General features: G+C 43.4%; 2 protein-coding genes across 2 annotated transcripts in view; one reads left to right on the top strand and one right to left on the bottom strand.

The window, feature by feature from the left end:
• The window catches only part of rhobtb3 (Rho related BTB domain containing 3), a 37,564-nt gene extending 24,385 nt beyond the window's left edge, over positions 1 to 13,179 (top strand). The window contains exons 7-12 of the mRNA XM_063210934.1: positions 2,394 to 2,503; positions 5,147 to 5,246; positions 6,786 to 6,959; positions 10,085 to 10,251; positions 11,116 to 11,212; positions 13,061 to 13,179. Of these exons, the coding sequence (XP_063067004.1) occupies positions 2,394 to 2,503; positions 5,147 to 5,246; positions 6,786 to 6,959; positions 10,085 to 10,251; positions 11,116 to 11,212; positions 13,061 to 13,179 (767 nt within the window). The remainder of the gene's footprint in view (positions 1 to 2,393; positions 2,504 to 5,146; positions 5,247 to 6,785; positions 6,960 to 10,084; positions 10,252 to 11,115; positions 11,213 to 13,060) is intronic.
• glrx (glutaredoxin (thioltransferase)) lies at positions 12,316 to 18,165 on the bottom strand. Its single transcript, XM_063210933.1, has 3 exons — positions 17,857 to 18,165; positions 16,441 to 16,583; positions 12,316 to 13,243 (listed from the first exon to the last, which is right to left on the bottom strand). The coding sequence occupies exons 1-2, from the start codon at positions 18,061 to 18,063 to the stop codon at positions 16,470 to 16,472; spliced, it is 321 nt and encodes a 106-aa protein (XP_063067003.1). The 5' UTR covers positions 18,064 to 18,165; the 3' UTR covers positions 12,316 to 13,243; positions 16,441 to 16,469.
• Positions 18,166 to 25,347: the final 7,182 nt, after the last annotated feature.

The following is a 25,347-nucleotide window of genomic DNA, read 5'->3' as shown; positions in this document are numbered from 1 at the left end:
GCAGCCAATCAATATGGACACAGCAGTGAATCCAAATGTCTTGTCAAGTTGCAGGGAGCGGAGCGTACGTCACAGTGACTTATTCACCATGCTCATCCAGATAGTCGTTGGCTTTAAGTCAATGAAATACTATTTTGCCTGTCTCTCTCCGTTTGTAGTTTAGTTTTAATTCTTCTCTATCTCTCTCTCTATCCCTGGGCATATTTTGTGCAGATGTGAAACCAGTGGGAGAGAAAACCTTTCCATGAAAGTGATGGAGTTGCTGTAAAATGAGAGATGATGTTATATCATTGAACTCATGAGTCATTATCTATGCACAAATCCTGTCTACTCAGTACAACTAGGCTATATATAACTATAGCCTTTAGCAGGCTAACGCAGGTGGACATCAGCGCTGGGAAGTGCCCAGGATGCTGACGGGCAACTTGGCTTCATATGCCGGCCCATAACCCAGAGCCATATAGTACATAGTATTACTTCCAGTCTTTTATTGAAACAGCTCGTTCTATTTAGCACGGTCTATATTTATCCAGATAAAGTTGAAATCAACTGTTTTACTGGAGCTTGTAGCCTACCTTGAATTCTGGGTGCCCATCAACTGAACTAGGTTTCACTACTAGAATGAACAAGGCAAACTAATCAACCTTACATATGATTAAAATAGCTATCTATTAAGTTATATCTATTAAGCACAGTCTGGAATATAACTTATATTGTGGTTTGTATAGATACTAGACCATTAAGGTATAGCATTGGTATAGACAGACAATTATGTCAGTAGAGCCGAGGAGAGATCAATATTTGCATCATGGAAGAAAAAGCCAGAGTAGGTGCTGCTGTTGCCGACATGATTGCTGCATCTTTCTCGGCCGTGTGGTTTCATTTTTCATGGCAATTTAGTAAGCCTCGTGGTTTTTTCTGTTTAGGGGTAATTAGTACCTGCTAATTACCTTAACTGCTGCTGTGTAGCGTAGTAGTCATGATTTTTTAATTATGTTTGTAAAAACATGTAAAAATAACCTGGCATATAGAAGAGAGTGGTGGGTGCAATATGTCTGTGTGTGTGGTGTGTGTCCACGCTTGATTCATGACGCATGGTGTGTTTGTGTGTTGTATACACAAAAGACCTGAGAGGAAGGTCACACTACGGTATGTGTGATAATAGTTGAGTCCATGTGGTTTGTGTGTGTGTATGTGTGTGTGTGTGTGTGTGTGTGTGTGTGTGTGTGTGTGTGTGTGTGTGTGTGTGTGTGTGTGTGTGTGTGTGTGTGTGTGTGTGTGTGTGTGTGTGTGTGTGTGTGTGTGTGTGTGTGTGTGTGTGACTAAATCTGTGCCTCAGCATGGGGAGTCATGCTTGGCTGCCAGCTCCTAAGGAGGCTTTGAGAGAACTGAGTTAGCAGCTCAGCTTGTGTTCATCTCTCTCTCTCTCTCTCTCTCTCTCTCTCTCTCTCTCTCTCTCTCTCTCTCTCTCTCTCTCTCTCTCTCTCTCTCTCTCTCTCTCTCTCTCTGCAGATTTCTAACTGGTTTACTCCACATTACCATAAACATTAATAGCAGGACTGTACAGGGGGATTTGCTGCAATGGGAAAACACGCAGATAAATTAAATGTCCTTCATTTACCAGGCATATCTTAATGCGTTCTGACAGCTAATTTATCTTGGTGGTGTGTATGTAAAAATGCTACAGTATAGTCGGTAGCCTATGGCTCAGAATAGATGATGTCGTAATGTTGAAATCTGATTTGTTTCTGTGTTGTGCAGTATGTTCTACCAGTTAATGTCTGTGTGAGACAACTTGACTCACACATTTGTTGTAAAACAGATAGAGGTGTCAATTCAGGGTTCAAAATGAAGTGCATGCCATGTTTTCCCTCAGGGGGGACATTGCTGACTGGCTGATGGTCTTATTTTGAGTGCTGATTACAATTAAGAAATTTAAATCTGGTTGGATCAAAATCATGGCGTAGGGTTCAAGTGTGTAGGATCTTTTTTGTTCATTTGTTTTTCTTTTTCTTTTTCTTTTTTTTGTTCATTGGCTGACATACATTCAAGTGAAAATAATGTTCCATGTTCATGTAGACTTGGTAAAATATATTGAAAAACAGACTATACTTAAGGTTTAAAGAACATGTATTGAAGATGACAGAGGGAAGTGGATGCTCATGTAAAGAAAGAGATTCAATTGATTGAATTGGTCAATTTGATTGAATTTAAGCCTTCTGTGTTTGTGTGTGTGTGCATGTGTGTATGCATATGTGTGTGTGTGTGTGTGTGTGTGTGCGTGTGCGTGTGCGTGTGCGTGTGTGTATGTGTGTGCGTGTGCATGTGCTTGTGCGCGCGCGCGCGCGTGCGTGTGTGTGTGTGTGTGCGTGTGTGTGTGTGTGTGTGTGCAGGGGCCTGGGAGTGGGAGTACCTGGAGGAGGCGGTGGCTGAGAAGCTGAAGAGTCCTCTGGCTGTGGCCCAGCTGATGGAGAGGGTGCGCTCCTTCCTGGGCAGAGAAAAGGTGAATTAGTCAAATATTAGGCTACATTATTACATTACATAACATTTAGCTGACGCTTTTATCCAAAGCGTCTTAAAGTTCATTAGTTCACGATCTGAAATTTGGATTAAGCATGTACTATGCATACGTCTTCGTGGGCTTCTTGTGATCGTGCGGCTCTCGCTGTCCACGTGGTGGTGGACCGATCATCAAAGTGCTTCATGGGGTCCGCGCAGACCACTGCACTGAAGCTGAGATTAGTTGGAACGCAGCGTATTGGGCAAGATCGCTGGCCGTGGTGCTGAAGTACTGCCAAGTCCGAGAAATCTCTACATGGTTAACAAACATTCTCGAGGTCGGGAGTACGGGGCGCCACTGAGAGCTCGGGCAGTATCTGCGCCCGCAGATATGTGCGAGGTCTGAGCGGACACCCACCGGCAGATGATGGTCAGAGAGCAATGGAGCAAGGTGACCTGGAGAGAAAGCTAGGGCAGGGCGCCCGACAAATATGTCGAACATCGATGGAAGGGAGGCGAACAGAGAGGTGGTGAGTGTAAGCGAGAAAGCAAATTTCTAACTGGAGACAGGTGACCACAGAATAAATGCTGTGTGGTTAATTAAAGGGGCATTCCATGTTTCGTTGGGCTGAAATTCCACTGAATGATGGCTGAGTGGAGAATGAGATGCAGGTGGTAAAATAGGCATGCCTATCTTTTCGCACTGAATTCCAACGAATGACAGTCGAGTGGACAATAGAATGCAGGTGTGGTTAATTAGGGCATGTCAAATTTCATTATGCTTCTCCTGAACGTTTGTTTTAAACAAAACCTGCATTTATTTACAGGGTATTGGTTACAGTACTTGGATCTATGTTGGGGTTAGGTGTCTTGCTCAAGGGCACTTCAGCCATGGATAGGGAGTAGGTGTGTAGGGATTGGTAAGAATGGGATTTGAACCTTCAACCCTCTGATCTTAAGACCACCTCTCTAAGCATTAGGACACGGCTGCCCCAGTATGATAGAATATGAAGTGTATAATAAATACAAAAACAAATTTCGTACAAAAGTTCATAGGGGTGCGCTACTTCCTGTTCATCAAAAATGTGTCAATCTCTCTCAGTGGATCCATCAAATCCAATCAAATGCAATTTAATCAGTTTTACCAATCATTACATCTGATATAATGAATCATCATTACGTCTGGTCATCTGAATATAATATAATATAATATAATATAATATAATATAATATAATATAATATAATATAATATAATATAATATAATATAATATAATATAATATACACAAACCAACTCATGTTTATACAGTCATTTGATCTGATTAAATATAACAGAAAATGAAGTATATAAACAAAAATACATTTTAAACTCATTGTATGAAAGAGTAGAAGCAGGCTACAACCGATTTTTGGACATTTTTATAATGCTGCCCAATTACAGTACTGACTTTTAAAAAAAAGAGGCTGCACTGTGCATAACCATTACCATTGATTACACAGATGTGTTTTGCTTTCCACTAAAACTTCCTAAATGGGTGATACAACATTTTGAAAAGTTAACATTAGCATTTCTAGTTCCTGTGTCTCTCATGATCATTCTGTTACTTACAAAGTTCCCATATTAAATATGCAGTCCCTGTAAAATTACAGCTTTTGATTTGAGCAGGCTGTACATCTCTGATCCAGAAGCCTTGGAACTGTGATTGAATGTAGCTGAGCTTGACAAAGACATGACAGGTTTTTTCATTCTGCCAGTTATTTTGAACTCAATCACCAAATAAATAAATGTGTCTGTGATATGGAAATTAGATTTGACAGCTGGGGATTCATTGTGCTACTGAGTTTGCCAGTCACACTGTTGCTGCAGCGAGTGTGTGTGTGTGTGTGTGTGTGTGTGTGTGTGTGTGTGTGTGTGTGTGTGTGTGTGTGTGTGTGTGTGTGTGTGTGCGTGTGCGTGTGTGTGTGTTTGTGTGTGTGTGTGTGTGTGTGTGCACAAGTGTGTGTGTGCGTATGTGTGTGTTTTGTATGTGTTTTCAGTGAAAGGAAATAATTAACGTCTGCACACTGACACATTGCAGAAGTTTCTGACACGTTGTCCTTCATCAAAGAGTAATGTAAGATATTGAGGGACAATGTGCCCAACATGTTTTGCCAATAAACTTGTTTTATCACCGTGCAGACCTTTATTATTTTGTTTCAGCATAGCCTAATGTGGCCACCATCAGGCTATTCCACATTAGACCATTCCACAACTGGAATACTGTACTAGTCAGTGAAAATGCTTTACTATCGTAGCACTACACTATTACAACATTATGTCTTGGCCATTGTCATCCCAGTTACAGCACATTTATCAGGGGGGGCTGTCTTAACATATTATTATTTTTTGGTCCAGCACCTGCACTGATATGTGTGCATTCTCTTTCTCTCTCTTCTTGCGTGTCTGCACCTGCACTCATTTTTTTGTACGTATACATGGGTTGCACGTTTGTGCGCACCCCTGGCTGCGCACTCTTCAACCTCTGATTGTTGGAAACTGCCATCACTCAAATAAATGAGCTCACGTGGTTGGCTGCTTAGCATCTTGCCCCTCCTCACAACACAATTTTTTGTAAACATGACATTCTCTCTCTTTCTGTGTTTTCAGTGCCCAAGGGACACACCCACCTCTCGACCTCCAGGTGCTCAGACACTGGGGAACATCTTCAACTCGCCCCTCTACTCTGACGTGATCTTTATGGTGCAAGGCAGGTCTCCTCTCCTCTCCTGTCCTCTCCTCTCCTGTCTTATTATCTCCTGTCCTCTCCCCCCCTCCTCTGCTCTCCTCTCTTCTCCTCTCCTCTCCTCTCTTCTCCTCTCCTCCCCTCTATTTATTTGCCCCTTCTTCTTCTTCTAGTCACTTCTGCTCTGCTGCCTCAGTGTTGCCTCTCCCAGTAGACGTTCAGCTTTTCACAGCTCAGCTCTACGTTTACCCTCTGTGTGATGTTCTACAAAACACTTCATCCACGAACAGCCAAGCGGGCCAGTCGAGCCTGAAGCCCATGAGAGGGCCCAAACACAATGCGAACGTGTGTGTGTGTGTGTATGTGTGTGTGTGTGTGGGTGTGGGTGTGCGCGCGTGTGTGTGCGTGCATGCGTGTGTGTGCATGGCTGTGTGTTTGAAAGAGAGCGAGTGTGTGAGCATGTTTGTGTATGCACACAAAGTCTTCAGTGGCACTAAAGGAGGGAGCCTGTCAAACTAGTCAGTGAGAATACCAAAGGGGGAAAGGGTGTGAGGCACAAGAGGGAGAGGGAGCTGACAGACAGACAGACACATAGAACGAGAGTCTTTATTTTAAAATCCTCAGTAGACATTTCAGCCTCACTCCTGTGCCACTCTCGGGAGTAGCACTCAAGACCAAGACAAGTTTGTGTGTGTGTGTGTGTGTGTGTGTGTGTGTGTGTGTGTGTGTGTGTGTGTGTGTGTGTGTGTGTGTGTGTGTGTGTGTGTGTGTGTGTGTGTGTGTGTGTGTGTGTGTGTGTGTGTGTGTGTGTGTGTGTGTGTGTGTGTGTGTGTGTGTGTGTGTGTGTGTGTGTGTTTTCACGGCGGTTGACAAGGCGGCCACAGCCTGAATTTAGTAACTTGTATACCAAAAACAAAGCAGCGGCTTACATTAGTTACAGACTTCTCAGATTTGCAAACGCACACTCCCACAGACATTTTGTCTTACCAGATGGTCTAAGATTAAAATAGCCTTGGACTTTCATCTATGCGTTGCAGGCACATGATACTTCAGTGCGTCCAAGACCTAGTGGTATACTATGTGTGTGTGTGTGTGTGTGTGTGTGTGTGTGTGTGTGTGTGTGTGTGTGTGTGTGTGTGTGTGTGTGTGTGCGTGTGCGTGTGTGTGTGTATGCACTTGTGTGGGTGTCTGGATTGGATTTATATTAGTTTAGACAGCTCATTGCATTCCCATATGACATGCCAGGGGTTCAAATGGGCCAGGACTGTCAGGGGGTGAGCCCTAGCAGGCACATAAGCTACGTCAAAGAAAATGGATCTCTGGCTACGTATATGCTGCATTATGACACATTAAAAACAGTGAACATGTCTTCATGCTTTTCAGCAATGAAAGAAGAAAAAGAAGCTCGTCTGACCCATCCACATGACAAATCCCAGTTTATCCCTTGACTACAGACCCATATACTGTACTAGTAATGTGTACTCTTGCTGCTTATGGAAAATATGGTAATGTCATTACCAGAGATGAGCTGTGTACTGAAGTGTGTCTGTGTGCCTGTTACAGGAAACGTGCTACCAGCTCACCGGGCCGTGTTGGTGGCCCGCTGTGACGTCATGGCCGCCATGTTCAGTGGCAAGTATGCGGAGGCCCGGAGTCGTGTGGTGCCCATCCACGGCGTCTCCTCAGACACCTTCCTCTCCTTCCTGGAGTACCTCTACACTGACACCTGCTGTCCAGGTGAGGCCCCGCTCAGGTAAGCCAGGGGAGTATCCCAAGAACCTGGCCAAGTAGTAACTCAGGTCAAATGAACCTTCAGGTAGTTGTAAATCATCTAATATAAGAGCCCAGAGTCCTTAATTTATAAACTGAATGACACCTGTGGGCTGTCTATTAGCATTGACGTGAACCATGTTCTTGGAATACCCTCTAGGCGCCTCCCACAACCTCACACAATACTGCAGTATGGGAGACAGGTGCTCTACTGAGCTAAAAGCCGGCTGTACACTAAATCACACTCAGAAGAGGAAACTTTTGTGGACCTGTCTGCATTGCCCCAAGACTGATCGCCTCCTCTTATTTGTCAAAGCAAAGTCTTGAGGTCATCTTGGTTTTTGTTGGCGCACAGCAGATATATGAGTTCATGGTTCCACAGTCCTTTGTACCTGCCTCTCATCACTGTAACTCCTGACAGACAAAATACTAGCTTCTCACGTTTTCCATTGTATAGAATACTTACAACTCATACTTACCCTTTACTGACCCCTGCTGTTCCTTCAAGACATGAAAGAGGCAGCATCTTTCACTCAGTAGAGGAGGCAGTAGGAGAGATGGGGCTGGGCGGTCTGTTCATAATGAAGCCCGATGCAAACTTGATTGATTGCCCCTCTGACGGCCCACACTGTCATAGGCGACCAAGGAAGGCACCTGTCAAATATAGAATGAACCCATAAATCACTCATGCGCATCCCGGAGAGATGATTACAGAGAGCATTCGTGTTGTTTAATATCAATGGGTTGATTCATGTGTTACTGAGAGATATGCGGCATGATTGACAGAGGATTCAAAAAACCAGACAGATGGGCGAGTTCAGCGGCTGTGTGAGAACACAAAGCAATGGAGAGATTGACAGCTCCGGTCTCTCTCGCTCTCTACATGTGTGTCCAGCTAGTGTTCTACAGGCAATGGTGGTGCTGGCATAAGAACACACTGTAATCAAGGGGAGAGGTTACATTGACAGCGTTCTTTATCTCTCCTCCTCCTCCTCCTCCGTCCAGCTAGCTCTGACTCTCTTTCACTCTCTGCATGTGTGTGTGTCCAGTGTGCAGGTGTGAAAACACATAAGCCTACAGTAAACAAGCGTAGAAATGAAATTGGCAGCTCTGTCCATGTCTCCAGCTCTCTGCATGTGAGTGTGTTCAGCCAGTGTTCTCCAGGCCATGGTGCTGCTGGCTTGAGAACTGTAATCGAGTTGAGAGGTTACACTGACAGCGTTCTTTATCTCTCATCCTCCTCTCTCTCTCTCCCCGCATGTGTGTGTGTTCAGCCAGTGTTCTGCAGGCGATGGCGGTGCTGGTGTGAGAACACATACTGTAATCAAGTGGAGAGGTTACATTGGGGTCATTCCACGCCAAATCAACAAGAGCCCGCGCACTTAGGTCTCAAAAAATTCTGAAAATATTACCAAGTGTACCCGTGGTACTTAAGAGAAACACTGTACATTTATTTGAATGAAAAATGTATACTCTCCGTGTTACAGACAATTTTACTGGGGGAGGGGGGTGCCCATTTTGTTCACACTCTTTTTTTTGTCAAAGTTCACAAGCCAGTAGCTCAATAACTAAACCATGTAGGAAGCTCAAATTTGGCATGTTGGTACATAGATAGGAATAATTTGTTGCTAAACTGTCAGTTTTGGTCTGTATGATCCTGCATCGTCATAGCATTCCCTCAAAGATGATACAAATTGTACTGGAGTTTTTGGCTGTGCTCTGTTTAGGCCTTCAGAAGACATATTTGTGCCCAACATAGCCTCTTGATTTTTTTCCCTTGTAGAGACAAGTAGGAACACTCTCATAAAAAGCTATAAATAGAAAGGAAACCCCATCAGTGTTTGACCAGAAGACCTCACAAGTCTGACAAATCATTTTGGGTGTCATTTTCAGAGCTCCAGAACCCCTTGTGGGATTGTCCACAGATTTTTATTTTATTTTTTTCTTCATTCTCCATGAAGTCTTCTTTTTAAAAATGGCAATGAGACTTGTCTTATGTGATGTTTTCTTTTTTAATATCCACCCTGAACATGGGCAAAATGCAAAAAGAGAGCAACATGATTTTGATAACATTTAATGTAAATACTAAATAATCAAATGCAAATTTTGCCCGGACATGATCACCCGAGAGTCCCTGTGCAGGGGTGCAGGTATCCCTTTTAATTTCAATGATTTCAGGAGCGTTCAATGTGGGAGAAGGTTCGCACACCAAAAGTAACAGTAGGTCAGGCACAAAGAGTCATGTTGTTACTTTTTTTGACCAGCAGATGGCAGCGGAAGAAACGCATAGAAAACATATTGCTGTCAATGTGCATGTTGCCCATGCTCAGGTTGGAAATTATAAAAGAAAACATCACATAAGACAAGTCTCATTGGCATTTTTAAAAAGAAGAATTCATGGAGAATGAAGAAAAAAATAAAATAAAAATCTGTGGACAATCCCACAAGGGGTTCTGGAGCTCTGAAAATGACACCCACAATGATTTGTCAGACTTGTGAGGTCTTCTGGTCAAACACTGATGGGATTTCCTTTCTATTTATAGCTTTTTATGAGAGAGTTCCCACTTGTCTCTACAAGGGGAAAAAATCGAGAGGCTATGTTGGGCACACATATGTCTTCTGAAGGCCTAAACAGAGCACAGCCAAAAACTCCAGTACAATTTGTATCATCTTTGAGGGAATGCTATGACGATGCAGGATCATACAGACCAAAACTGACAGTTTAGCAACAAATTATTCCTATCTATGTACCAGCATGGCAAATGTGAACTTCCTACATGGTTTAGTTATTGAGCTACGGGCTTGTGAACTTTGACAAAAAAAATAGTGTGAACAAAATGGGCACCCCCCTCCCCCAGTAAAATTGGCTGTAACACGGAGAGGATACATCTTTCATTCAAATAAATTTACAGTGTTTCTCTTAAGTACCACGGGTACACTTGGTAATATTTTCAGAATTTTTTGAGACCTAAGTGCGCGGGCTCTTGTTGATTTGGCGTGGAATGACCCATTGACAACGTTCTTTATCTTTCCTCCTCCTCCTCCTCCTCTCTCTCTCTCCGTCTCTCTCTGCATGTGTGTGTGTTCTGCAGCCAGTGTTCTGCAGGCGATGGCGGTGCTGGTGTGTGCGGAGATGTACCAGGTGAAGCGTCTGCAGCACCTGTGCGAGGTGTGCGTGTGCGCCTACCTGCAGAGCATGCCCAGTAGAGAGCTGGCCTCCACGGGGATCAGCATCATACGGCTGCTCAGGAGAGCAAAGGTCAGTCAATGGATATGTCTGCTCAAAGATAGTCTTTTCCTTAGAAATGTGTGAGGGTCCATGCGGAGCTTCAATACTTTCACTTGCGAAACCAGTTATCATCGCACACTCTGAACTTGGTTAAATAAAATGCTGCATGAAGTTCTGAATGTGCAACAACTGTATCAACTGTAAAAAAGAAAAGAAAATCAGTTACACATTGTCCACTCATACCATCTAAATGATTTTGAGTCCTTGGTTTAGGATTTGTTAATTATAATGGGCTATATATAGTACAATAATTCTTCACTATGTGTGTGTCTATGGGGCTTTTTTGCAAATAAAAAAATAATGTTTGTGTTTTCAATTCTCTGGTGTGGTGTTAATACTATGGAGTCCTCTAAACATAGTCCGTTATGCTTTGGTTTTGTGAAAGCTTTGTCTGTCCGTCACAGAAGAAGGACAAAGATTCCAGTGTAGTTCTATAATTGAATATCTAATTGAATTTCAGAGGTGTCAATTCCTGGTCCAGAAAGTAAAAACCCTGCCACAGTTTCCTTCCAACACAGGTGACTCTAATAAGCAGCTGGTCTTGAGTGTTCAATTATCAGGTGATTCGGAGATGGTTGGATCCAATTTGTGGCAGGGTTTTTACTTTCTGAACCCGGGATTGACACCTCTGTTGAATTTATAGGACACTCCATTAAATCAAGTGGGTTTTGTGGAGAATTCAGTCCCTTTAAATGTAATTCATTTTAATCGTTTTTTTTTTGTGTTTGCTATGCACATTCTGGCAATGTTCTCATATAATGTGACAGTCCCTTTTGGGAATTGTTCTGATATTAAATATTCTCTCTTCTGCTTTCTCTGTTATCTCTTCAATAGTGTCACAATGCTGACCAGCTTTATGTCTGGCTCCTACACTTCATTGCAAATAACTACCTGATCTTCAGCCACAAACCTGACTTCATCGAGTTAACAGGTGAGCCTCACACTGACCCACTAACACCACTTCAATAGCATAACCACAACAAAAGCTTGCCAAACCAGTGAGATATTCCAAGACCATGGTAATAAGGTCAGCAGGTGTCACTAGGTTTATGAAGAAATTAAGTAAATGAGGAATCCACTCTAGTCTCTTTTAAACCCATTGATGCTGGTTGTTGTGTTGCGCAACATTGGCCCTTGCACCTGGAGCTGCATGACGCAACATCCAGGCTCATGAGATTTAACACAATTTTATGAAAAATCTAGCTATATTAAGAGCTGAATCAACACATTCTAATGCAAGATGAGGGTCTTAGCGTTTAAATGCAACTCATGGCATGTTTTTATATGCTTCAGATGCTGAGATATTTCTTAGTTTTTATAGGCTGAGGGCAACTTTTCTTAAAAAGGGCTTAGGCATTTTTTGAAAGTGTTTTAGGCACCAATGGGTTAATAGCTGATTCACCGCGGCCTCCAGGTCAACTTAGCCTGGTTTACTCCTGAGCCATCTTCTTGGAATCCCCCCAGGTTGTTTTCATTAAGATGTAGGATCTCGTATTCATCAGAGACCTAGACAGTGTTCTATTGGAGTGTGAAAGAGTGAGAAACACCCACCCCCCACCCCCCAACCCCATCATCATCATTACCAGGCACACACAATGAGGCAAAGTCTATCTCATCCCAAAGTGCATTACGCTGCAGAAAGTGAGTGCCATTAATCTGCAATGAGTCACACGACTCCTTTCCAGTAGGAAACGATGATAGATTTCGTCAGACAAAAGGACATATTATTCACAATGGGGGGAAAGAGGTCTCTTAACTAAACACTGGACTAGCTGGCAGTGTTGCACATGACGTGCGTATCTGTTTCTGATATGAGACAGGAGAGTCAGAACATAATTACTGTGCCTTCCGCAGTGCAGTGCGGAGTGGAGCGGAGCTGTCAAACGCTAAGCTCACGCTCAGGCTTGGAAATCTCTGTAGAGTTGGGGCTCCAATTTACCTCAGGCTTTAAAGTATGGTACTTTCCTTGAGAATATGTGCACGTACGCACAGCAGAAAAACAAGAGAAAAAGGAAGTCATGACAAGAGGTAGAGTAAGGTGTGACTGGCTTCAAAGTTTATTTCCACAGGCATTCATTTTCATTAGAGGAGGAAATGGACGGGGTTTTCAAGGACACACAAACATAAGTGCACAAATGTGATTTTTTTGTTTGTTAAAGGGAACACTCAGACATTGATATTGGCGAGTCTAAAATGCAAATAACATCGTAACCTTAATGACAGTGCAACATGCAATCAATCTGTAAACATTTTAGTGCATAACTATAGTAAATGCCTTCAATGTCAGACTTGCTCTGGTCCCAAATGCGAATACAACAATTGTACAATTCAAACTGGCTGGGCATGACAAAACAATAACAACAGAAACTGGCACTTTTAGGCACTTGGTGCACCATGTAGCCTACCTATTTAGCTCATGCATGATCATTACAGTTCACTTGGCTGAGATGTCATTTACTGGTAGATGGTTGGGTAGAGAAGACTTGTGGCCATAGAGTCACATTTAATGTTGTCTGGGGCATATTTCAAAAAGATGGTTCTATAAAACATCTCATAGAAAACCATCAGATTTTCATCCTTTTTTCCAAACAGGTCACTTATCACACTAGATTCACCACTGACCACAGAGTTGAGGTATCTAGCAAAGAGACCAAACCTTCTTTTTGAAATATGCCCTTGTTGACTTCTAGTGGTATGCTTGTTACAGATGGTTGTCTATTGACTTGCTTGTTTATGGTGGTTGTGGTTGTTTTGTTGTTGTGGTTGTGGTTGGTCTCAGACGAGGAGCGGGAGCACGTGGAGAGGCTGCGCTGGCCGTCCAGGGGCTACCTGCAGGAGCTGAGCGAGTACCAGCAGCGGCGGCGGCAGCTGCGCAAGTCCCGCTGCAACCTCATGTGACCCGTGACCCCTGCGCCCGCACCTGCACCCGCCCCTGCCGCGGCCGCCTCGGCCCGCCGCCCGCCTGCGGGTGCGGCGCAGGACCATGGGGGAGGAGGAGAGAAGGAGAAGAAAGACAAGAAGACAAAAAAGAAAGAGAAAGAGGACAAGGGAATGAGCGTGCGAACGTGGGGGTGGACCCTGCCTCTCTTTCAGCTGTCGGGCCTCTGTGTCAGGGGGCAGTGGGCTGGCATGTCCCGCACGCTCAGCCATACCAAGTTCTGACCACTGACACTCTGTGACCACTGCAAAAAAAACAACAAGGAGCTCCCCCACAGCTAGAAGAGGGCTCAATGATGGATTGTCTTTGGAATTATTAGGAGATCTGCGGAAAGGAGTCGTGCAAAATCGAAGAAAATAAAGACACAAACCACAAGCTTTATTTATTATTTTCCCCAGGACTTGCATTTAAACCCCTTAGGACAGTCACAACCTTGTTCAAGTCGCTTAGAATTAGGAACTGCCAGCTGCCCAAAAAAGACCCAACATGTTGTGACTGTCCTAAAACACTCAGCTGCAAATGGAGGCCCTGGGGTGTTTCAATCTATGCCGAGGAGTAACTGTGGACCAGCCGGTCATAAGCCTGTGGAGCCTGTGCTCTTCAATGGGACTATGAGGAGCCTGTGCTCTTCAATGGGACTATGAGGAGGGTGGAGAGGGTGGTGGTGACTGTGTGGTTGTGGGACAACATGATCTGTACCTGTGGAGGGTATTTATGCATCTAACGGACTAGGTACCAAGACAAGGGAGCCTGAGATTGTGCTCAACAGGGTAGGGTCACCCTCACATCCACTTTAGACTTAACACTACACCTGAAGAGGTACTTTTACATGGTGCATAATCATTTGGTCGAGTGTATTCTTGCAAAAGAAAAAAAAAGAAATGAAAAAGAAAAAACACATTATACTTGATTTAAATGAAATAATTTAAAGAATTTAATTTTCAAATACAAAAACACTCACCTCAAAAAATGTTTTTATTTTTTGCCATGATGTCATCATATGGAGGCAATGCAACTATTTTTCTATACATGTACATGATGGGTTTTTATTTAACATGTACAGAGTAGGCATTCGCATGTGTAGTGCAGTGTGTGTGTACTTGAGAGCATGTGTGTGAGCAGGTGTGTGTGCGCGTGAATGCATAATTGAATGAGTGTGTATGTGTGCGTGTATGTGTTGGGAACCTATTAGGTAATGTCTGAGACTCTGTGTAGTCTAGTGCTGTTCAGTTGATCCTCTGCTCACTCTGAATAAAGACATGATTTTACCAAGACTAGACTCGATTTATTAGCTCTGTAGACTCTTACTGCAGATGGGGTCGCCGGCGACCCTATTCACTTGCTGAAAATGCTTAACTACATCATAAGAACATTGCTATGACATTACAGAGAGCCATAGCGCTGCGCTAAGGTGTTAAAATGGCTATGTTTTATTCATTGTTAGCTGTACATGTTTGTAAGAACTTTGCATTTAAAAGTTGAGGTGCGCACAAAAGCAGTAATCCAGGTGTCAGAAAACCGTAGTGGACAGTGTGTGAGAGTGGTCTGTATAAGCTTCAAAAATTCTTTATTTTTGAAACGATTATGTTTGGACCTTATACCCAGTGTCCAAACCACTGTCACATTGAGAGCGTTGCATATGTAGAAGGATTTCTAAAAACCAACAAACTAAACTTTCTGATGTTTGAGTCTGATGTGACATTGAAAGCCGTTTATAATTTCTCATAGAGACACCATTCCTGATTCCACAGCAGACAAATCAATGTTTTTCAGTGCTTGTTCAATGGCCCAGTACAGACCCAAGACAGCAAGAAAACTATTTTTTCATTGGCCCATTTAAGATTTATGACCGTCTGGACATTTTTTTTTTCTTCCTACCAAGAAAAATTGCTTTTGCATTACAAGATGAGGAACACAACACCAAACAAATCTTCCGCGACCAATACGACACTTCGCACACTTCTGCTGCTGGTGCAATAACGGGAAATGAATGCATTAGGAACCACAGCAGTATGCTTGTTTGGAGTTAAATCAACATGTAATACATGTGCAAAATGCCATCAGGTTTGCTTGCAATCTTCACCCTGAATTACATTTTTGTCAAGTCATGTTTAGCATGTTTTTTGTCTTAACTGTCCTTTTTTAAAGGTGACTAATACAGACATTTACAAAATACCAGCCACTGCGACACCTCCATGTCGCCATTTGAAGACTTTAAGGCTGTGTTTGTATGCGCAGTGCATGCATGCTGTACTGTACATGACTGGCATATGTAACGGAGGCTATCTAGCACAGAGTTGGCGTAGAACGTTGGTAAAACCTCCCTCCGATAGCCTCATACAGTCTCGTGCCGTTGGGCCGAGAGACTAGTCTCTTGGCCCAGCGGTATCGTACTGTGTCTCCCATTCCGAACCGTTGTAGTTGACGAGGTCGCACGTTCGATCCCCGAGGGGGGTGAACAGGTGCAAGATGACCTCCGTCACAGTGGTGCCGTGACCCGGATGGGAGTGAGGTTTAAGGGGGAGAATGTAACGGAGGCTAACTAGCACAGAGTTGGCGTAGAACGTTGGTAAAACCTCCCTCCGATAGCCTCATACAGTCTCGTGCCGTTGGGCCGAGAGACTAGTCTCTTGGCCCAGCGGTATCGTACTGTGTCTCCCATTCCGAACCGTTGTAGTTGACGAGGTCGCACGTTCGATCCCCGAGGGGGGTGAACAGGTGCAAGATGACCTCCGTCACACATACAAGATCTGGGAATATGGGAATATGGGAATATGGGAATATGGGAGCGCTGCTAAGCAGACAGGAATCCATGGAAATGAAGACTGTGCATCGCCAGGGACGTGTTATACATGAGTACATGGTGCGGCATTTCAAGGTGTATTAAAGTGTTCGTGAGATTCTGTGTATTGCGCTTGTGATATTCTGTGTATTTGTACCTATATGTCTGCAAGTGTTTTGAGTGTGTGAGAGAGAGAGAGAGAGAGAGAGAGAGAGAGAGAGAGAGAGAGAGAGAGAGAGAGAGAGATAGAGAGAGAGAGATTGTGCCTTAAATATGTAAACATGCAACTGTAGCCAAGATACCTGGGACTTAAGGCATGCAAGAGTCCTTTTCTGTGTGTGTGTTAAATGTCAAGAGCGTGTTTGAGTGTGTGCTCAGTGTGCAGCAAACGTGAGCGAGTGTGAGTCAGTGTGTGTGACTGACTGTAGTAGCCAAATACCTTGAAGTAGTGTGTGTGTGTGTCTCTGGTCACTGCAGCGCTCCAATGGACTGCAGCATGCCCTCCAGTTTACCACTCTTATCCAGCGCCGCCACGTCACTGCCACCCCCCACACACTTCTCCCCGATGAACACCCGCGGCACCTGCAGACAGTACACACACCCAACAACAAGCACCCGTGCACACACACACACACACACACACACACACACACACACACACACACACACACACACACACACACACACACACACACACACACACACACCAAAGAATTTAAAAAGAGGTGAGTAGCTTAAGACGTATGCAACAACGAGCACACACACACACGCGCACACGCACACATTACCATCCCCAGGTCAGCATAGAGAGTGAGCCGAGAAGATCAGAGCACAACACATGGCATGCACGCGGCTGCCTGTTGGCAAGCTTATGTAATCTCCTCTGCTCTGCTCTGCCTTCCTCTCCTACTTATGATCCGCCACAGAGGAGTGAATTATCTTTGCACCATTGGCACTCTGGCAGTCACACACAGTCAAAGTCACATCCCTTGATTTTTAAGGCAGCATCTCTGTTTCTTGGGGGTGGGGGCAGAGGACATGGGCTTCAAGCTAGAGGTAAACAATGACGGTGCACTGACTCATTATGTAGTACATTTACCCACAGCCACACCTTTGTAGCCTACAGAACTAAGAATTGTGTGCAGCAACAGGGTAATGTCAGCTAGGTAGGCCTATCAGGATGAGATGGATCATTCATCCCCACCACATTTCATCCAGACTCCGATATCTATCTGGAATTGCTATATTCCAATATTCCTTGCTATATTATGCAAGTGTAGAGATGACTGAAACAGATTCTTTCAGGTGGTCTTGAAAGAAACGTGCGTCCTCTCTGTAGCAGCATAACTCATTAGGGCAACTTATAGTAAGAATAAATGACGATGTAATAAAGTAATGTGGGGAAAACCCAGATCACTGCCTGGTCATAAACCTGCCAATCTGGCAGACCCATTTTGAATGGCATGTAAATACAATACTAGCACGTGGCCACACCCTTGGCAACCGGGGTCATCACTTCTGAGAAGTATCCAAGACGCAAGAAGACAAGGCTAGGCTAGACGCAACTTCATTTCACAAACAGCGAGCCCCATATGCACATTTGCATCAGCAATTTGGATTAAGATTCACATCTCATTGAATACGTCATGTTCAGCTGGATAGAAGCGTAAAATGGTCTGGAATGAATGAATAATAAACATTTCCGTGCGCAAAATGAAACAGGTCGCCATTTTGGCTATGGCGTATCCAACAAGTTTGTAAAAAGCCGCAACGGCATACTTCTGCGGAATAGCTTGCAAAACGTTCACAAAACCCCACGAAGGCCTTTACGATGTTAATATTTTATGTCACTTACCGTACGAGCACCGGTGATTTGGTTAAGGTAATCTTGAATGCCGCTCATGTCGTTTCTTCCGCTAATGTCAATGAAGTCCAAGTGCCCATTTTTCACTTTATATTTTGACAAAACATCTTTCGCCATAACGCAATAAGGACAAGAGGGCTTCAAGAACACGACCACTTTGTCCCCTTTGATTTGAGCTTTCACGAATTCTTGTGCCATTTTGGTAGTCAACCCGCAACCAACTCAGAACACACAGCTGTAGTTCTAGCTACCAGACTGGTTACACAACTTCCAAGATCTAAGCTGTGTGGTAGCCGTTTTGACTTTGGTCACTTAATGGCTTTGTCAAAATAAAAGCCATATGAATGCAGAGCCATCGTCATAGCCAGACTGGGTCTAAAAAATAAGAATCAAACTTCCAGGTTACAGTGGCAAAAAGGCTGTTGTGACTTGTATATTTCTTGGTATGACTGGAATATACAACCAAAATGGAAATCATAATAACAAACATAAATCTATTTTGAATTTGAAACAGAGCTGTAGGCCTATGGTAATGTGTTTGTCATATTGGCAGGGCCGGTGCAATAGTCACAGGCAGACCAGGCGGTCGCCTAAAGCACCAAATGTCTTGGGGGCACCAGTAACGCCAGAAAGTCCCATTATACGTTTTATTTAATTCCTCCTTTATTTTACTAGGGTTACATTTAGGATGTTGTCTCTTTTCCAACTAATGCCAAGTGAAATTAAATATTAAAGTTAACATTGACAATAATTATTCAGTCTGTATGTAGGTAGATTAGCTGTGCTCGATCAGATGTATGCCGATACCATGTTGATCAATACCAATACAAAAAAGAAAGGGGGTGCTTGCCTAGGGCAGGGGTTCTCAAACTTTACTACGACAAGGCCCCACGTATAGGCCTACCTGTAGATTCAAGCCAAGGCACCCCTGATATGGGCCATGCATGCCACATTATTACCTACGCCAAGGAGGTAATGTTTTCGGTTGCGTTGGTTTGTCTGTCTGTCTGTCTGTTTGTTTGTCAGCAGGATAACTCAAAAACTGATCAACAGATTTGGACGAAACTGTGAAGTTGTTGGTAATAATAATAATAATAATAATAATTGTATTTGTATAGCACTGTGTCATACAAGGCATGTAACTCAAAGTGCTTAACAAATGGGAAAAAAAACATTGTTAGAGATAGATTTAAAAGGAGAGGTATAGAGGAGAGGCAGAAAAAGCAGGAAGGCAGAGGAAGAAGAGATAGACAGAGAATGTAGAGTCATAAGGTCAACGTAGGTTAGGACCAGGATTCTTAAATGTGTAAGGTCCATAGTGGCTGGGCCTATCATAAGTCATAGATAGTCACACAGAGATTGGGCGCTCAGGTGCGGCCCCTGGTGGCATCAGGGGTGAGGAAAAACTCCCTTTCGCTTGATTCATAGTTTGTAAGGGGGAAAAAACTCGGTGAGGTCTGAGAAAAAAGAGACCCCCTATAGTCAGGAAGAAACCTCAGGCAGAGACCAGCGGCCACCTAGGGGAGCCCCCTGCCAGGGCTGGTTGCGAGTAGTAAGGGCGCTGCGGCAGCTGGGACACTATGACGCCTTGGCAGCTAGGAGTTGGCAAGGATGAAGAGGTGGGTCTTCAGCTGCTTCTTGAAGGAGTCGACGGAGGTGGCTGATCGGATCTCGATGGGCAGGGCGTTCCATCTCTTGGGCGCATAGCAGGCAAACGCGGCGTCGCCGATCTTCTTCTGCGGGGGGGTGGGGGTCCTTAGCAGCTTGGCATCAGTGGACCTGAGAGCTCGAGCAGGGGCATAAAAAGAGAGCATGTCTGAGATATAACTAGGGGCAAGTCCATTTAATGCTTTAAATACTGTGAGCAGAATCTTAAAGTCGATTCTGTATGAGACAGGTAACCAGTGCAGGTCTGCCAAGACAGGAGAGATGTGCTCTCTCATTCTGGTTCTTGTTAGGATTCTTGCCGCAGAATTTTGAATGAGTTGCAATTTGTCAATTAATTTTTTTGGGAGATCAGAGAAGAGAGCATTGCAGTAGTCTATCCTACTGGTGACAAAGGCATGAATAAGTTTCTCAGCGTCTTGTCGGGGGGCCAAGCCGCGCACTTTGTTGACATTTCTAAGATGGAAAAAAGCAGATTTTGTTATCTTGTTGATGTGAGGCTCAAAGCTCAAATCCGAGTCTATGACCACACCTAGGCTAGTGACCTTATCTTTAATGTGCATGCTTAGGTCATGACCCAAGGAACAAGTGATTCAATTCTGGTGGTGATCTGGATCACGAACCGGAACCAGAACCTTTTTAAAGATTCTGTCAGCAGGATAATTAAAAAATTAATCAACGGATTTGGACAAAACTTTGTGGAGTTGTTGGTAATGACCCAAGGAACAGGTGATTAAATTCTGTTAGTGATCCGGATCACGAACCGGAACCAGATCCTTTTTAAAGATTCTTCACCATTGGCATATAAATGTAGACGCCCCTAGTTACCGCAAATTGTATCGCAGGCCAGGGCAAAACATTCCAGTTTCTAACTACACAAAAGATGGCAGAAAGAGAGTCAAATGTTCTACCAAGCAGCTTCCTTGGCGGAGGTCTGCGCTCTCTGAGTGCTTTGGGTTTCCTAAACCCATTCTGAAGTACTTCAGAAACCATAATACATATATGTGTATAAACACTGTAAAGAAGAGTCTACCCTTTTCATATTATGCCCAAACAGCAGACAGCACATAGTAGACGAATAGCTTAAGGCTCATAGGCCCACAGTAGGCTAGTATTCTGTAGGACCTTTAGGCAGTGGTCCACAGGGAGTGTTTGGCTTATTTTGTTGTTTACTTTAGTTATTAAATGTATTGAATTATTCATTTTATTTGGCTATATTTGCTATATTCACACGCATCCCATCACCCCCCAGCCCCCACTTTGAAAACCACTGGCTTAGGGTATCAATTTGACTAGAATTGGCCCTTATTATTGATAATCTCATTCAAATGGCCTACACTGTAGGCCCTACAGTATTACTTGAACACAAAATTTCATAGGAGTGACTCTTAATTCAGACTACCACCCACACCACCGTTGACAGAAGGCTTAATTGGCAGAATTTAGGTTGTATTTTCGTGTACAATCTGTCTGATTGGTGAACATATTCTCACCACAAACATCAAAGTTGGCAAGTGTTAACTTTTGGCGGAGGCAACAGAGCAGACAATGCATTTAGTGTCAAGTGCAAGTCAATGGGATCCATCAACGATGCAGACCAGTGTGAACGCTGCTTAAGAGATCACAAGTCAGCAGCTAGGTGATGCCCCCCCCCCCCAGTCTAGTAATGAGTAGAGCTGTTGTTTTTCTGAACATGTCCATGAAGATTTTCATTCATCCCCGCATCTTAAGTTTTTAATCCTTATTTTGCGATTTAAAAAAAAAATGTTTTAAGGGGACTTGTCCTTGAACCTTGTGCCACAAATTTGCTTTTCAATAACTGACTTCAAAAGGTCTTGTCAGACATCTTTAGAGAAGAATAAGTGATCAATTTGTATGCATAGCATTTCTGCCATCCGAGGAGTAGCCTACGTGTCAGGTTATATAAGGACATCACTGTTACCATGGAAAGGCAGGAAAAACACCTTCTGAGAAGAGAGTTGCAGACCAGCAGACAGCTCCCAGATAGAACAGGATAGTAACGCAGGGAAGGGATATGACATGAAGGCATGTGACCTTTTTTTTCAAACTCGCTTCTCAGCAGTACATCTGTCAGTGACATCTATCAGTGATGTCGGTCATGTTCAAACTTCACGATAACAATGAGAGGAATAGACAATGCCTCCAAACAAATACTTCCAAAACTGAACTGCCACATTACTTCAACTTGACTGTCCGAACAAGACAGTAGTAACCACATCTGTCACATGCATGGCAGGTGAAACTGATGGCTTGTTGCAAAATATCAGATATGGCAACTCCAGTGGCATAAACAGTGGTAACACATTGTCTCCTTTGAGTTTGGCTGAGGGTGAGATAGTAAATATTTCATTAAGTGTTTTTATTGACTATCGGGTGGTGGATTCCAAATTGGAAGGGCTGCACACTTTTGAACCTTTATGTTATATTAGCTGAGCTCTAAAGACGATTTTAAATGCAGACCTTGGCAGCAGCTCCAGATACTGTGAATGGGTTTGACAAAACACTAAGCCAATGGGAAAGACAGTCTACTATACTTCCATGAAAACTAATTGCATACAGATGGCCATACATTAAGATCAGTCAGTAATTGCAGATTGGTGTGGTTAAGACCAGAGCAAGATAGATGATCTAAAAGTGCAGTAACTAGTGGAGCACGTGACACTGACACTGAAGTAGTTTTGAGCGACATCTCATGACATTTCAAACTTTATGACATCAGATTAGACACCGTTCTTCGAAAACCTGTTATTTGTGTGTGCTTCTGGCTTTTCATCACGAGAATGGATTTGAGAAGCTGCTTAGCTATTTCTGGTATGACATTTAGCAAATTCTGTTGGCCCAACAGAACTTGAACATGAAGATGGATCTCTCCACTTACCATTCTTCAGGCTTCAGTCTCGTCCGAGCACAGGGAGGGACACATCCAATGCACAGGGTGAACTCATCAAGACAGGGTCATCACAATACCTGACCCAACCCTGGACAAAATGTGCATGGAAGTTATTTCTTTCAGTTCATACATTAGTTTACTTGCTGTGACCAAGTATACTACAGAACATTCTCCTTTGATTTGGATGATGTACAACTGATTACAAATTCACACAGATGCCTTTTGTTGATGCTTAACAAGTTCACATTTTATTGAACTTTTTTTCACGTGGGGCAGGCTGGAAACATCCGTATATTGACAATACCCTTCCGGCTGCTGAAAACAAAAACAAAAAAACAAAACAAAAAAACGAGAGAGAGAGAGAGAGAGAGAGAGAGAGAGAGATATGACACTGCTTCAGAGATTTTCTGTAGATTGTTTTTGCAACCTGTTCCACCACTTTTTAACATATCTGATAACGGGATCACAGGCATCTCCACTTTTCCCATCCTAGAAAGAAAAGTGATCATATGAAATGGACTCCAGTAAGTTTTAAAACGTGTAATATTTAAGAGGACTTCATCTCTGCTGCCCCCTCTCTTGTCCATTATTATTATTCCTGTGATTTTTACCCCCCCCTCACAGTTCTGCAAATATTATTGCCAAGAAAAGGGCAAGAAGGGGGCGGCAGTGGAAGAGGAAGAAATAACCAACCATCACTGCAGGTGATTGGCACATTAACCTCAAACACACACATACAGTTTGGCTGGGTCACATCCTGTGTCATCCCTTGAATAATCTTGTGCAAAAAAAGTAAAATAAAATGAAAGGAGGGCAAGGATTGCATCCGTTTTTACCCCTTGAAGCCAAGTGACTCACTTGGCCAGACTGACATTAGAAGGGTCTTACCAGTTCTCTACCCTGACAACAAAATCAAGATGGCATTCACAATCTTTTTCATCTTCCGTTTTACAATTATTCATACAATCCAACATTCAGGTGGACTCTTAGTGTTGTTTGGAAGCTCAATAAGCACACAGATAAGGAAATACATAGTCTTTCAGAAGACTGCAGTGCCCATGACTCGTTTGTAATCTTGAGATTGTTTTTTTCTTTTTTTAAGGTTTGGTTTTTCTTTTAAGACGGTGACTAGGGTGCAGTTGAGAGGCAGTCAGAGTCGACGCTTCCAATAGGCTGATTCACATCTGGGCTCCAATCTCACAAACCCTGTTCAACTTCCCCGGCAGTGCTATTAAATGTGTTGCAATTTATATATTTTTTTGCTAAGTGACAGAAGTGAGTCAAATACCAAATCCCTGTGCACTGGGACACTTATTTCCTTAAAAACAAAAAGGAGGAAAAAGAAATGGAACGTTACACAAGTGATTCAAAAGAAGCACCTTACATACCTTCAATGTTATTCTGGGGGGCAAAAAAATACCCTACACATTTTCCCCACAGTGTTTAAATCAGACTGAAGCCGTAAATGTACTTTATTTAGATCAAAGCAATATCGGGCATCGGTTTTTACCATTTCACTTCATGTCTTCTTGGCAAAAAAAAAAAAAAACACCTTAAACTCAGGACTGTGTAAACATGTTTCCCTTAAGCCTTTAAGTTGCTTCTTTAAACAATGAAAGCCAAGAATAAAAGGACTCATCTTTAATGTCCATTCATTTCCAACATAAATCAGCCAATACTTTAAATCCAAGAGCAAAGGAAAAAAGAAAAAAAAACATTTTAATAAGTGATATTAACTATTCATAAATAATTCTGCTCTGAAACCTCTGGAATAATTAAAGAATGAATACCACATTGGTAAACACATCTGTGGTGTCATTGCATCATTGCTGTTCCTGTACCCCCATACACACCTCATTCATCTTCAATACCAGCTCTGTCCACTTCACATTATCCTCCCCTCCCACCCCACCAACAATAACCCCATCAAACACGCACACACACAGACATTCGTTCCTCTGTTGAACAGCGAACTCTGCGCAACACTTCTGGCCACTGTAGGAACATGTAACACTAGCCAGATTGATCCCCGAGTGCTCTGGCTCAATCAAAACAAGACTATAGCAGCTTTTTTTGTAATTTTTCCTTTTTCATGCTTTTGTCTTTTCTTTTTTTTTTTTTCCCCAAAAAAATCATACCCGCCCACCCACCCAGGTTTTCCCCATTGCTCCAGCACCTCCATAATGCATTCAATCACCAACACACACACTAGCACGCACACACACTCTCAATCTGACCATTCCTGACAACTCCCAAACAAAAACTCATACTCCACACACTTCTTCCATTATTCAGACTGGCTAGTTCAAACACACACACACGCGCATGCGTCTGACTCGATCTCAGGCTGTAGTAGTTTCTCCACACAGAGGCCCTGGTGAGTAGGAGTCCGGCGAGTGTAAACACCAACGTACACAGCTTTAAGGCACAGCTCGCCTTTCCCCCCCGTTATACGTGCTCTCCTCACACACATACACAAACACAAGCATGCACACACACTCCCAGCCATTATCAAAGTCCTCTCACCAGGCCTAAATACTAACGCAGCTTCCTGCTGGCATCCGTTATATCAGGGGGTCATTGGTTTCCGGAAGCCACATGTGCTTGGGCCCTAAACAGGCTCCTGAATTCCCCCCCTCTCAAACACACACTCACACATTCTCAATCACACACACACACACACAGCCGCATTCCCTCTCCTGTGCAAAAGGCTTCAGGAAGTCCCCTTATAAGGTAAGGCCTGCAGGTATTGCATTGTTTTTGAGGAAAGAAATGATTCTGATGCGGAGAATGCGCTGGTGAACACAGCGGTCACGGGGCACCACTCCCATTATTAAGCCATCTGTCTCCTCTTTTGCTCAAAAAAAAAGAAAAGAACAGAAAATAAATACATTGCTTTCCTCCAT

This window comes from Engraulis encrasicolus, chromosome 11 (genome assembly GCF_034702125.1).
Source record: "Engraulis encrasicolus isolate BLACKSEA-1 chromosome 11, IST_EnEncr_1.0, whole genome shotgun sequence".
Lineage (NCBI taxonomy): Eukaryota > Metazoa > Chordata > Actinopteri > Clupeiformes > Engraulidae > Engraulis > Engraulis encrasicolus.
The sequence above is the reverse complement of the archived record's forward strand: the minus strand, read 5'-3'. Positions and strand labels throughout refer to the sequence as shown.